We start from the raw sequence: 14399 nt of genomic DNA, 5'->3' as shown, positions 1-14399 counted from the left end.
AAAAACTTGAATAACGTAGGTTGTGTAATTTGACCTTCAGCGTATATTTAAATATCTCACATCTCTTCAGAATTAAAGGTGACCTTGTTGATTAAAATTGATTATGAAAGCTGATGAAATGTAGATATAAATTCATATAAAAATTAAGCTTTTTGGATGTTGTAACATAATGATATAGCCAGTTGAATTTAAAAAGTAGTTTTTTTATCTCTTTCGTCAAATTTATAAAAATCTACATCTACACGCCAAATTTTCTTCCAAATCTTATATTTTGTTGCTCAATTCATTATCTTTTGAAATTTTCAACTTCAAGTTTATTTTGATAACGTCATCATACCAAAAAATTCAAACATAATGTGGGTCCAGTAATTTCACCTATGTTACGCTGATATACAGTACAGAGCATATATTCTATTTGACACTAAGTAATAGGCACCAATCAGCACCATAAGCATTTATCCATCAGGTCATAAAATTGCATAAATCAATATTTTGCGGTCATATTTAATGTACGTGCATGTTTCTTTAAAAATTAAGTATTAGTAAAATTATAAAATGATCACCTATAATACGTCAAAGTGACGAATTAAATTAGTTTAATTTGTAACACTTGGAAATGACCAGCACTTCAGATGGCATAATCAGGAAAAAAGAAGAATGAAACATGGGAACATACCCTAATATTTGCCCAGTCACCTGACCAAGGCTAATCCCATTGGTCAATCCTTATTGCTGGGGAAAAACAAAGGGTAAACTGGCCCTTATTGGTCAGTTTCTATAGAAAAACAGAAAACTCCCATGCATTACCACATAGTTTATGACATGACATAAACAGCAACAGAAGTTCTAACAAAAAGATAAACAACTAATTAAAACACTACTGTGCTTAGCAACAAAAAAGGATTAAAAGATTAAAACATTAATTGAAAGATTATTCTACCTCACTACAAAGTATAGAAAAAATCTGACCAGGAAAACATGGTAAACCATGTCAGGGTTACACTTATTATAGCTGTTATCAATATTATTGAACTTATGATTATGATTTTGTCAAGGATGGAAATACTCCACTTCATTCTTATCTGCGTTATGGAAATTGTACCTTGGAATTAGTGACATTCTTTATAAAGCAAGGTGGTGCATCACTAACATTGCAAAATAAGGTAATTTTTTCACTATTATACACTTACTGTATGGCAGTACATACACAAACTTACACATACTTATTACATACATATTTGTTTTCTTGTAGTGGATCAACAAAGAAAAAATAATTTTCTCAAGACTAGGTATAACGATTCATAAGATTGCATAAATTACTATGTAAAGATACTGTAACAAAGGTAGACAATCAGATGTAAATTATAATGAATTTAACTGCAACAAATTTACTACAGGATTAAGTTACAAGAGAATACACACATTTGTGATGAGATTTGTTTTGCTATACATTTATTGGGTGTCTAATTAGCACTTATCAATTACTTATATAGCTGTTATCAATATTATTGAACTTATGATTATGATTTTGTTCATCAATGATGGAGACACTCCACTACAGGTATATATGTGTCAATTTGAACCTACCCTAGAAATAGTGACATGCTTCATGCAGCATGGAAATGTTGGTTGTACCACGAACAGATTTGGAAAGAGTCCAATACCTTATCTTACCAATATGTTTTTATTATTTAATAAAGATACCAATATATTTATCAAAAAATTACAATATGAGTTTTGGAATTATTGTTATTCATTTGATATTGTTGAATTGTTAAATTTTAAAAATTGCTTTACTAATAATACATAAATAAAATAAAGGAGTTTAATCTGACTTTGAGATTGATGAAATCACCAGTGGTTTAATGGTAGTTTCTGTATATGAAGTATACTAGCAGTTTATCTCTTACACACTATTAGCATAGGCCTACTAATGTTTGTTTATTTTTCGTATTTATAGATATCATAGTCTACTATTAGAATATTGATAATATCTTTTTATTTGATAAGGGTGTCTGGATAGTACCGCTCAGTAGCCAATATCAATTCATATTATTTCTTAATACTAACTAAAACATTAATTTGTTTGTAGGAAGGAAATACACCAATGACTGTTTTAGAAAATAATACATACACAGACCCAGATGAAAGGAACAAGATTTTAAAATTTGACTTTGACAGTAAGTGATGCCTTACTTTTATATTTTTAAGTTATTTATGAACAATTCAAATTTATTTGAAATTTGACATTGTTCCAGCAGTATATTCCAATACTAATTTTGCTAGTTCACTTTGACCAAAAATAGTCATAATTGTCTGTCAGACATTATTTCGAAATTATTATTTTTGTTCTCTTTTTCTTTCCACGAAAGTGAATAACGTTGTTAAAACTGCATAATTGCTTATTCGAGGTCTTCATTTTTCATGTTTTGAGGGGAACAATACATCTTTGACAACAATTAAATTATTTATCAATGTCTATGTAGATGTTAAATAATATTATTAGCTTGAAAGAAGTTATGTATGAAAATAAATAAAAAAGTGAATTTGAAATTTGACATTTTGAAAGTGTTATAATATTAATGTTTTTATATTAGAATTATTAGTTCCAGCAGAGATATATTCAAAGGGTAAATATGCTATTAAAATATACAAATATGAGCTTCAAAATGGTGAGATTGCAGTTGTGAATTCAAGATGTATGTTTCTTGGGAAAGAAGGTGCTGGCAAGACTAGTTGTGTAAAGGCTATGCTTGGTGAAAGGTAACAAATAACCAGAAAATACTAACATTAATTTTAATACTCTTCCCTGTTTGTAGTACTGTATCAATAGTATTTAGAAAGAAAAGACATTTGTTTTTTCAAATAAACATTATTCCCTGTTGAATTGAATTGAATTTTCAGACAGAATTATTGAAACTTAGAAACTGTAAAATCCTGTTTAATACGGTATTAGTATTTTTATATTTTTAAAATTATTATTAGATGATTTTTTTTTTAAATTTTTTACTCAAGTGCATAGTTGTATAAAAGTAAACCTATGCTAGCTAGGATTGCCTTTTTAATTTCTGTTTTTCAGTAAATAATATATGTTTCAGTCTTATATATGTTTAACTTTACTATCAATTATTATTAGGTTTAATTCCAGAGAGCCATCAACAGATGGTATCGTAACAACTACATTGTTTCAAGCAAAAAAGGATGGTAGGAAGTGGAAGAAAGTGAAAGATGTAGATAGTGAGTCAGCATCAAACAAACTCTTGAAACTTTAACAAATAAACAAAGCATTGTTCAATTAAATACATAGTATAAAGACAGAATGATTGAACAATATTAGAAAGTATTTAAACATGTATTTCATTTTTAAATATTGTTTATCTATAAATAATACATGTTTCATTTTTCTTGCTTTGTAAAGGTGTTGAACTATCCAAGCAAAATCGTGAACATGTGTTAGAAAAGAAATTAGATGAAGGTAGGCACATACTAAAACATTAAAATGTTATTGGTTATCCGCACTTGGCGGATAACCCCTTGTTATTGTCAGGATCTTTTTTTTTTTTTTTTTTTTTCTATGTTCTTCTTTCTTTCCACGAATTTTGTTGGTCGCATATCTCTAATTCTGGCCAACATAAGATTGTATAACTTTGTCATAAGATTGACCTATAGCTGTAGATGTGCAGCCAAGCTTTTCGACGATTTCAGAGTTGCGCAGCGTAAGTTACGCGCAATTTTATGAATTTCAATGATTGATCATAGATTAAAAACCAAAAGCCATTTTGTATTGAAACTTGGTGAAAATTTAAGTCATATCAAGCGCAAACTTTCTATGGATTAAAAATGGCAGGTTGCGCAAAAAGTTACGTTTAAAATTTTAAATAGCGAAAAATCAACTTCTAATCAATTTTCTACGCGTTTTATGTCATTTTGAGCATTTCAAAAATTCCCACATGAACGCATTTTTTTACGCGCGCGTGCGCACGTAGCGCAAAAACATCATTTTTTTGCTTGATTTTTGTTTTTCCTGTCTTTTTTTAGTAAATGTATATGTATGACGTGCACGTGGCGTTTGCGGTGCGGATAACCTAACTCGTCCGTAGTGACGAGTTCAAATCTAGTTATTTTTTATATCTGCAGATTTAGGTATATCAAACAATATTACCATAGTGCTTTTTTTTATTGTGTTTAAAAGGCAATGATAAAACCTGGGCTAAAGTTGTGAATATGGCAAGGAAAGGTTTTACAAAGGCAACAGGAAAGGTAGATGTGAGTGACATAACTAGTATATGGGACTTTGCTTGTCAACTAGACAACTATATAACACACAGGGTATGTTTGTCTTAATTATCCTCGAGTCTTTTCTTGATAGTGAAATTAACATGTGATTCTTTTACTTCTTATCTGGATTTAGATACAAGTAATTGTATCTGTACCATCATAATAAAAATGACAATAGAAGATGTTGGGCAATAATAACCAACATAATACTGACAATAAATGAAACATGTATTCTCTGTTTTGTTTGTGCCATAGCAAGTTTTTCACAGTTTTGTATTTTAGTTATTTTCTATATCCAACAGTATTCATTGATATTAACATTTTACAATTTACTAAAGTAACTAACTATTGAATTTAAATAATATTCTAGATGTCCTTAATTTTACATTCATTCAAGTTAAGACTTTTAGTCCATTGTGAACTTTTTTGGTAGCCAACATTTGAAAAACCTATATTTCTTTATTCTTTATAATTATAAATGTTGACTTTATATAGGGCATAATATGTAAAGCCTCTATGCACTTCACTTTAAAAGTAACAAGTTTTCAATTAAAAAAACAAAAAACAAGAGAAATGAAAAATAGGAACTGAACGGCTACAATTCAGATCTGGTGATATTTAATTTAGAATATTTTTTAAAATTTTTGTATTTATTTTGTTTCATTTTAAGTTATTGTTTGGACGCACCTTTATCAATGCAGTGTGCCACTGTTGTAAGTAAGGTTTCCAATAATTATAGTATTTTTTCTATTAACCTTCTTTACATTGTATTTATATCTTTCAGTTCTTCCTGACAAACAAAGTATCATACTGTGTTACGTTTAATGTGATGGATAACTTGAACGAACTAGCTAATCCACGAGATTCATCAATTGTAAGTTCACCAAGTATTTCAGATTATTTTGTCAAATTTATCAACAGAGAATTGTTTATTTTCTAATTACAATTACATTTTGATTTTAGGATTCACTGGGAATGACTAATTTGGACATGAATTTGTTCTGGATAAGGTCTATTTATGAACATGTGCTACAACATGGTTCAGGAAAGCCCATTTTAATTGATGGCAAGAGCATAGAGTCACCTCCCATCTGCTTGGTTGCTACACATATGGATAAATTGTCAGGAACACAAAGTGAACGACAAATAAAGGTAATAGCTATAGTTTAAATATCATTTGACTACTCATTTATGCACATTGCTTTTTTCTGAATGATACATCAGAATGTATAAGCATCACATGAAATAAAAGAAGAAACCTTTTATGTATTTTATTAATTAAAGGCTGAGGAGATGTTCATGCAGATGTTTGATGCAATGAAAGGAATGCCATATGCCAAGCATGTAGATCGTGAAATGTACATGGTGGATAACACTGTAAAGTCACATGAAGGTATTGAAAAACTTAAGCGAAACGTTGGTAGATACTTGAAAGCAATGGTACAGGAAGTTCCTGTAAAGTGGGTTAATTTGCAGGAAAAGTTGCAAATGATTGGAAAAACAAGATTGTACATTACCTTGACAGAGGTAAGGGTTTGAATTAATTTTGTTTTTAATGTATAGTTATAGAATTCTATCATTCAATATGTTGTGTGTGTACTCAGAATATTTACTTCAGAGGTGAATAATTGTAATCAAACATTAATCAGTAATTATAGTAATTATTTAGTCAGTAATGCGGCCGTGAACATCAGTCTGTATAGCACCTTCCAATAGTACTGTCCTGTTTAGTTATTTATTTGTCAAATGAATTTAGTGTAATAATTATATTAAAATGTCAATTCTGCTTTAGGTTTCTGAGATTGCAACTCAATGTGGAATTCCTCAAGATGTACTCACCACTGCCATATATTATCTGAATGACACTGGAATTATCATGTACACCGGCACTAATGAGAAATTAAGAAACATTGTGATAACAAATCTTCACTGGATGATTGAAATTTTGAAAAAAGTCATCACAGTAGTTACACCAATGTTTGAAATGGTTAGTGAATGCATATTATATATAACTAGATTTGTATATCAGTAGGTCTATTACATTTAGAATCTGTTTTTTTTTTGTACACAGGAGGAAGCAGAAGATCGGAAGCAATTACAGAAGCTATGGGAAAAGCTTAGCAATGAAGGAGTTCTTGAGGAGAAGTTACTACGTTATTTGTGGCGAAATGAAGATGAAGATCTTTTTGAAATCTTTGTAGAATTGATGAAAGTTTTTCGTTTGCTCTTTGAGAAGAGAAAGGTTGGCAAATACACTTTATTCATTTCTTTGATTAAGCTCTTACTAATCACTGGTACCAATTTATGTGTAATTGTGATGTTTATATTAACAGGGAATTGAAGATGGTAACCGGGTATTCTTGGTTCCTTGTCGAATGAAAGTTGACAAAAAAGACATTCTGAAAGTAACAGCAGATGACACACAAACAGTATCAATTTATCTGACCCCGACGGACTTTCTTCCTGATGCTGTGTACCACACATTGGTTGTTGCATTTCTTGAATTTATGACACAAAAGGGTAATGATGATTCAGAAGTGTTCCGGAATCGTAGTGACTTTAAATTGAGTGGTCACACTATCAGTTTAGGTTCTGTCAGAATTAACCATGAAAAAGAAAAACCATATGCTTTAAAGGTTTGAAATTAATTACTATTTTTTCTAATAATTATATTCTACTTTTAAGATTTAATAAAAATTTGTATTTAAAGAGAAAACATAAAACCAATTAACGTAGAATATAGTATATATATATGCATTCTGTTCTATGTCTATGTATTACGCACTTTTTTCTTTCATACCACAAACCTTTCTCTACTGATTTTGTCTATTTTAACAATGTATTGTTCCCCCAAAAACATGGCCCAAATTAATGATGTTAAATAGCCCATTTTGCAGATTTAATCAAGTTGTTCACTTTTGTGAAAAAACAACAAAGAAAAGTAATGTTTTAACATTTTGAAGACAAAATAAATGTTTAAAAAAATTGTTTCAAACCAAATTTTGGTCAACGTGAATAACTATTATGTGACATTAAATAATGAAATATTAAAATTTACAATTTTTTAATTACTGTATTTATATACAATATATCTTTAACGCAACAAGATGTTCAATTTCTTTTATATTTATGATCCATTTCAATGTTTATTTGTTATGTATTTATCCATCTGTATTAATTATATGCATTGTCATAAGATGCTGTCATATTTTCCTTAACAGCTTGAAATATCACGCTGGAATCAAATTGGTCGACGTATCAACGTAGCTGATAAATGGTTGATATCTAAACCAGAACCAAGTGTCTGCATGGAGGTAATCAATATGAGATTATCACTTTTAAACAAATTTATCATGTTATATAAATTATAAATAACCTGTTACTCCCATGCTTTAGGTACTAAGCTACTTGAAGAAGCAACTAAAAACTGTTTGTAATATATACGAGGGCATTGGCTACAATCTACGTGTGTTATGTACTGCTTGTGATCCATATGATCATCACTTAATTGATCTTAAAAAGTGTTTGCAAAATGATTCTGTTCCATGTGGAATAAAGAAAGCTATGAATACTGCTCATATAAAGCACTTCTTTCTAACGGGTAAGTTGGTTTGATTATTATTTAATGTTGTCATCATTTACTTCATCCTAATGAATTCTCAATTTTTGTCATCAACAAAGATAACTTCATCTTACAAAATTTGCAATCATCTTAATTTGTACTATGAAACCTTCACTGGTCTAATATTAGACACCAGTGTATTGATATACTGTAGGCTGGCCATGAAATACTATTTTCTGATCTTTACCATTCCACATTATTGCCTCGTAATTTAGAGGTAAATTTTGTTGTATTTTAATATTTGAGTAACATTTTATGTAAGTATTTTATTTTTTATTATTACAAAATATGTTTTTGTATTACTGTACTCGGTAGATAATATACTGTATATAAGAATGAAGATTAGATTGATCACCAAGCTATGCTATGAAACCAGTTTTTCTTTCTATACTACTACTTGGTGTATTTGATGCACAAATTTGACCTCTAAATTGTAGGTGTGTCTTTATACACAGGTCACTTCTTCACGCACACCAAAAATCCACACAAAGTTAACACTACAGCAGTAGCCCACAACAACTATTACTGTAGGCCTACTAGTTAGTCATAGCCTTTCTAATTTTATTGCAATAATGTCTTGCCTAGAGGGTCGATTACTACATAGTGCATTAGATATTCTACCCAGGCCTTCACCTATTCTTTACTAATCTAAACTTGTGTGTGCGTAGCTAGATCAAATAAAACACAATTATGGAAAAGTTCACTAATTACGGTGATTATCACGTTTTAATTACACTTGATACTGTGGTTTATTAAACTACATCCCTATGTTAACAGTCACATATTTCTGTAATCATATAGACAATAGTTTATACATCAAGCGTCATCTAAATGAACTTGTTTTTAAAGTGCTAATAAGCTTCCCCTAAGTTCATATTTGTATATGTACAACCGTAAGTGCTGGCACATGGCTAGTGTCTTACAGACTAGTATTGACATGCATTTTCATAATAGACATAGTTTAAAATTAATAATGATATTGCTGGTTTATTACCAGCCCTGAAAACTTATCATTTGAATTGATTTAAATTAAATGGTCATACACACAGTAACAAGGTATATATTTAAATAATATATGCAATTAGAGTCACTTAATTATGATTGTTATTAGACATAGATAGATATGTTAAGCCCCACCACACAGTGCATTGTAACTGAAGAAATATGGGGATTTCCCTTTTCACACACTGATTACAATGTAATAAATAGCTGGCTCAAACCAAACTGAAACTCATATATTGGGAAGAATAAACTATATTTAAACAGATTTTCTAACTGCAAAATTAGAAAATCTTTTGGTTAAAATGTTATTACTAATTATAGTTGGTGGAGTAATTAATTTGACATCCAAGTCATTGCATTAAGATTCAAGAACATAATTCCAATTTTATTTATAGAGATAATAAATTATTTAATTCATTACAAAAAAACTGTAGAAAGAGTAAAGCTAGAGTTTAGCTTTACATTCAAGTAGTGTAGTGTAGCTTGGTGGTTAACATGTTGGCCTTCCAATCCCAAGGTACGACTAATTTGGACATGACTCTTCCAACTCCACTCCCTGAGCCTCAAGTTTATCCATCCCGTAATTGGCGAGTTGCTTGCTGTTAGATGCGTATGAAATAAGACCAAAAAAAAAAAAAGTTATTTTACTTTGTTCACTCTCACAAATGTGTTCCTTTAAATATTATTTTGTTATTAGTCGAAAAGGATATTCCATTTGCTATTGCTGTTCATGGGAGAGACTTTAAAGAAGCGTACAATGAAGCCTCGAAAGAAGGATCCGTCAAAATCAATCTTGGAATGCTTAAAGTGATTTAGTATGTATTTAGTATACGTCATATACGAACGTATATAGTATACGAATGTATATGAAACATAGGTTGTTTTTTAGCAAAGGGTTACCTTGGAAAACATACTGAAACAGTATATATCTGTCTATATATCAAGATGTGTCATCACTATCTTGTTTATATTGAAATGGATTCTATGAATAGTATTGGTACAGTATATAATAGTTTATTGTTTATCTTAAATCCTGTTGAACCAAACTTTTAGAACATAATATTGTGGCTATTGTAATGTTAAATTTAACTGAGGCTAAATAACTATAAAAACAGTACTATGGGCAGATTTAGATTTTAACTTAAGATTTATTTCCAAAGAGTGAGTGGCTTATATTTATTAATTATCTCCTGTAAAGTACCATGTTGGCTGTATGATAAGTCTCGTGGTTAGTGTTCAATTTTACTTTCTCACAGACATCCAAGATGATAGAGAGTTACTGCAATCTGTCAATATTCTTAAATAAAAGGCTTGACCTATAATCTGATTGGCAAACACTAGACTTTATTGTTTTCATAATCTAGCCATCATTATTATTCAGATTTAAAAAATTAACAATTCAGTTATCATATTAAAATAATATATTGTTATCATCAACTAAAATGGCCACTAATCCCATAGTTTTACAACTCGTTTTGCAATGCAGATCTGTTTATTTCTTGAAATGTTGTGTAGAATATCGGTTATGTTTTGTTTTCAAACCCCAGTACTTCTTTATCATTATACCTTACTTTCTTCCACCTACTTAGAATGTACACCAGGCCGTGATTATGAAAATGAAATTATTTGTACCATTCCACGAATATAAAAACATTCATTATTTGTTTTTGTCCTCTTACCAATAGTAGTACTATCAGAATCATTATTGATAATCTATACATTGTTACAACATGCTGCTATTAGCTGTGATATCTTCATTCCTCTTACCAGTAGTAGTACTATCAGGATCATTATTGATAATCTATACATTGTTACAACATGCTGCTATTAGCTGTGATATCTTCATTCCTCTTACCAGTAGTAGTACTATCAGAATCATTATTGATATTCTATACATTGTTACAACATGCTGCTATTAGCTGTGATATCTTCATTCCTCTTACCAGTAGTAGTACTATCAGAATCATTATTGATAATCTATACATTGTTACAACATGCTGCTATTAGCTGTGATATCTTCATTCCTCTACCAGTAGTAGTTCTATCAGAATCATTATTGATAATCTATACATTGTTACAACATGCTGCTGTTAGCTGTGATATCTTCATTCTTCTTACCAGTAGTAGTTTCACATAATCATTATTGATAATCTATACATTGTTACAACATGCTGCTATTAGCTGTGATATCTTCATTCTTCTTACCAGTAGTAGTACTATCAGAATCATTATTGATAATCTATACATTGTTACAACATGCTGCTGTTAGCTGTGATATCTTCATTCCTCTTACCAGTAGTAGTACTATCAGAATCATTATTGATAATCTATACATTGTTACAACATGCTGCTATTAGGCGTCATGTCAAAATGTTTAAAAACGATGACTATGCATGAAACATGTATTCTTTTGTTCTGTAAACTTGACTGTGACTTCCAATTGTGAAACTAATATGCACAGCTCATTATTAGTCCTGCCCCCACTGCATGCTTGACTAAATATTATTATTAATATTAATTCTGATATTATATGTGTATATTTATCACAAATGAAAGAAAAAGCATTCTATTCAAAATACTCTTAAAGACATGTTTGATAGCTAATTTTACTTGATTTACTTTAATAGTGTGAACATTTTAATTTTTTTTGTTAGGCTATATTCCATCTGCTATTATTGCTCGTGGTACAGATGTTAAGAAAGCGTACATTGAAGCCTTGAAAGAAGGAAGGGTCAAAGTCAATCTGGGAATGCTTAAGGTGATTGGACAAGAAGGAGTTGGTAAAACTTGCCTGATCAATGCATGTCTTGGGCTGAAGTAAGTAATATTTTCAAGCACAGTAAAAGGAACATTCAGTACTGTAGTTGTTTTATAGCCTTGCATAAAAATCATCTTTAATTTGTTTTTATATTGACTTTTATAATGATATAAATTTTGCAGTACACCATGTGTGAACAAAACTGTTAATTATTGATTTCAAATTATTGTATTTACTTCAGATTTGAGGAAAAACATATTGTTACAAATGGAATAGCAGTGACTAGGACTGTAAGCACAACATGGAAAGAGGATAAGGCTGATAGTGGTAAACATGAATACATTTAATAGTATTATTATACAATCATTAGACACAAACAGTCCCAAAGTGGAATGATATTGCATTTTAAAGCTCTAAAACAAGTTAGACTCAATTCTTCTTCGTAAAACCATGACCATTTTTGGCCACCATTGAAAAGCTAAAATAGTAAATTAAAAGACCACATTTATTTGAATAACGCGTTTATTGTTTATTGTTCGGGGGAAGGGGAAGGCATAATTAAATTATTAAATTAGTCCGACTGTTAAAATGTGATGTAAGATTAAAGTAACGATTGTGAGGCATTTGATAAATAGGCAAACTGCCTTAAAATGTCTAGACATGTTTCGAGAAACTATTCTCATCATCAGAACAGAAAACAACAATGATGAGAATAGTTTCTCGTCAAGACATTCTAAGTCAGTTTGCCTATTTATCAAATGCCTCACAATCGTTATTTTAACTAGAAAGTTTGGCGGAATCATACATGATTTATCTAATGTAAGATTGAAAATCAATTACCAAGGTATTCACTAAATCAAACCCAAGACCTACACAAATATGTATACACTTTGTTTTTTTTAAAAAAGGTAGAGGTAGTCCCTCACAACAGTATAAAAAAGTGGTCACTGACAAAATGAAGAGTGAAATGGAAAGTTCAGCTATAAATGTATGTCAAAACATGTAGTAAAATTAATGAAGTAGTTTTACAGGACTTTTGTGCAATAATGAATCAATGAAATGTTAATTTAATTTTCTAATGATTTAAGAATTGTATTATTATTTGGTTTGAAGAGTAAGTTTTTGAAGAAAGCAGTATTCAAGGTTTGATAAACAAATTTATTTCTTTTATTAGGAAAGTCCTAATGAATCAACTGAGAGTTTAGGTAAGTTTTTTATAATATTTATTATTAAACTGTAAATATGTATAAATGTTTTACAAATTTGTTTAATGGTTTCATCCTACCTCTTCCATTCATTGAAAAATGTATTGTTGTTATTAGAATTGAACACTGAAACAACTGCAAATAATGCAGAACAAAGTGATACACCAAATGAGACAAAGCAAGATGTGAGTACAGTACTGTCATTTAATTTATAATAATGTAGAGTAGCAAACCAATAATTAGGAGGGAAAATGTTAAAAAATATGTATTTTATTTTTTGTTTTGTTTTTTGTATCAGGTTGACAAGAACTCGACTGTAGAAGGTATGTAACTTCTCTTTAAATTCTCTTCATAAATAATAGCAACAGTGATGATACAGATACAAAAAAACTTGATGTCATCCTTCACAGAAAATTTACAAGGTTGCAGTTAAAAAATATCATCAATATTTATGATATTAGAAAATATTAATAATTTAAGAAAAAAACATCAAACAGATTATCTCTGAAAATATTTCATTATAACATCGTATTCCAGTAGAGATAAACTAATTTCTATATCGGTTCTTACGTGTTGATGCTGGCCGGAATCTACCGCTCCATTCAATAAATCTGAAGACAATAACATAATTGAGAGGATGCGATGGATTTGCCATAGCTTTAGCAATTTTCATTGTCATGTGCTGAAAATAAATCATGTGAATTAATTAATTAATTAATTAGTTATTGAAATTTATGAGGAGTTTGAAAAGAGTTCAACATTTTCTTGCTATACATCTTTCAGGATTGGATTTCATGCCAAGTACATCCATCAAGTTGGACAGTGACAAACTTATCCAGAGTAGTTCAGGTAATTTTATAATTGTTATTACATTCATACATATATTAATGGTTTTTAAATTATTACTACTATTGTCAATTTATATTTTCCCATTTATTGAAAAATATTTCCCATACTTAGGAATGAACACTGCAAATAATGCAGAACAAGGTGGTACACCAATTGAGACAAAGAAAGATGTGAGTACAGTACTGTCATTCATAATGTATATAGTAGATTTGTAGGAAGGTAATAGTATGTTGAAATTACCAATCATAACTTTAGAAATTATGAGGAAAATAAAAAAAGACAGTCAAAATATTGATTATTCTACTTCATAGTTTTATTTTATTTTATGTGTCAGGTTGGCAAGAGATTGAGTGCAAAAGGTATGTAACATTTCCTCATGTAATTTTCAGTCAATAAAACTTAATTAGTAGATGATGATGTAGAGTTGAATGACTGACTTTTTATGTGCAGTTCTGAGAAACAAAAATGAATAGTTCACAAATTTATTTGCTTATCGAAATTTGTATTGACAATTAAAAATCAAATTAATGACTACAACAATTAAGAGATTGCTGATTTCGTATGAATCATCATCATAATGTAATATATAATAATGTAATAACATTATGAGCTCATAAGCAAAATACATTGAACAACAGAGGGCATGTTATTTAATATTTTGGCCCATATTGAAGATACATATACA

At 29.7% G+C, this 14399-nt stretch overlaps 3 protein-coding genes across 3 annotated transcripts in view; all 3 read left to right on the top strand.

Annotated features, from left to right (window-relative positions):
• LOC144837109 (uncharacterized) overlaps positions 1-14399 on the top strand; it is a 104081-nt gene that overhangs the window by 87316 nt on the left and 2366 nt on the right. The window contains exons 10-24 of the mRNA XM_078692112.1: positions 5563-5805; positions 6071-6265; positions 6350-6520; positions 6612-6914; positions 7500-7592; positions 7675-7879; positions 11557-11719; positions 11902-11987; positions 12569-12648; positions 12835-12865; positions 12983-13050; positions 13164-13188; positions 13649-13714; positions 13826-13884; positions 14049-14073. Of these exons, the coding sequence (XP_078548238.1) occupies positions 5563-5805; positions 6071-6265; positions 6350-6520; positions 6612-6914; positions 7500-7592; positions 7675-7879; positions 11557-11719; positions 11902-11987; positions 12569-12648; positions 12835-12865; positions 12983-13050; positions 13164-13188; positions 13649-13714; positions 13826-13884; positions 14049-14073 (1813 nt within the window). The remainder of the gene's footprint in view (positions 1-5562; positions 5806-6070; positions 6266-6349; positions 6521-6611; positions 6915-7499; positions 7593-7674; positions 7880-11556; positions 11720-11901; positions 11988-12568; positions 12649-12834; positions 12866-12982; positions 13051-13163; positions 13189-13648; positions 13715-13825; positions 13885-14048; positions 14074-14399) is intronic.
• On the top strand, positions 2045-5448 carry LOC144837110 (putative serine/threonine-protein kinase pats1). The gene is made up of 7 exons (XM_078692113.1): positions 2045-2180; positions 2598-2763; positions 3137-3237; positions 3419-3475; positions 4193-4329; positions 5063-5152; positions 5242-5448. The coding sequence occupies exons 1-7, from the start codon at positions 2108-2110 to the stop codon at positions 5446-5448; spliced, it is 831 nt and encodes a 276-aa protein (XP_078548239.1). The 5' UTR covers positions 2045-2107.
• Positions 11691-14399, top strand: part of LOC144837083 (uncharacterized) — a 132484-nt gene continuing 129775 nt past the window's right edge. The window contains exons 1-2 of the mRNA XM_078692072.1: positions 11691-11719; positions 11902-11987. The gene's annotated coding sequence lies outside the window, so the exon portion shown is untranslated. The remainder of the gene's footprint in view (positions 11720-11901; positions 11988-14399) is intronic.

Source organism: Antedon bifida, chromosome 3 (genome assembly GCF_963402885.1).
Source record: "Antedon bifida chromosome 3, ecAntBifi1.1, whole genome shotgun sequence".
NCBI lineage: Eukaryota > Metazoa > Echinodermata > Crinoidea > Comatulida > Antedonidae > Antedon > Antedon bifida.
The sequence above is the reverse complement of the archived record's forward strand: the minus strand, read 5'-3'. Positions and strand labels throughout refer to the sequence as shown.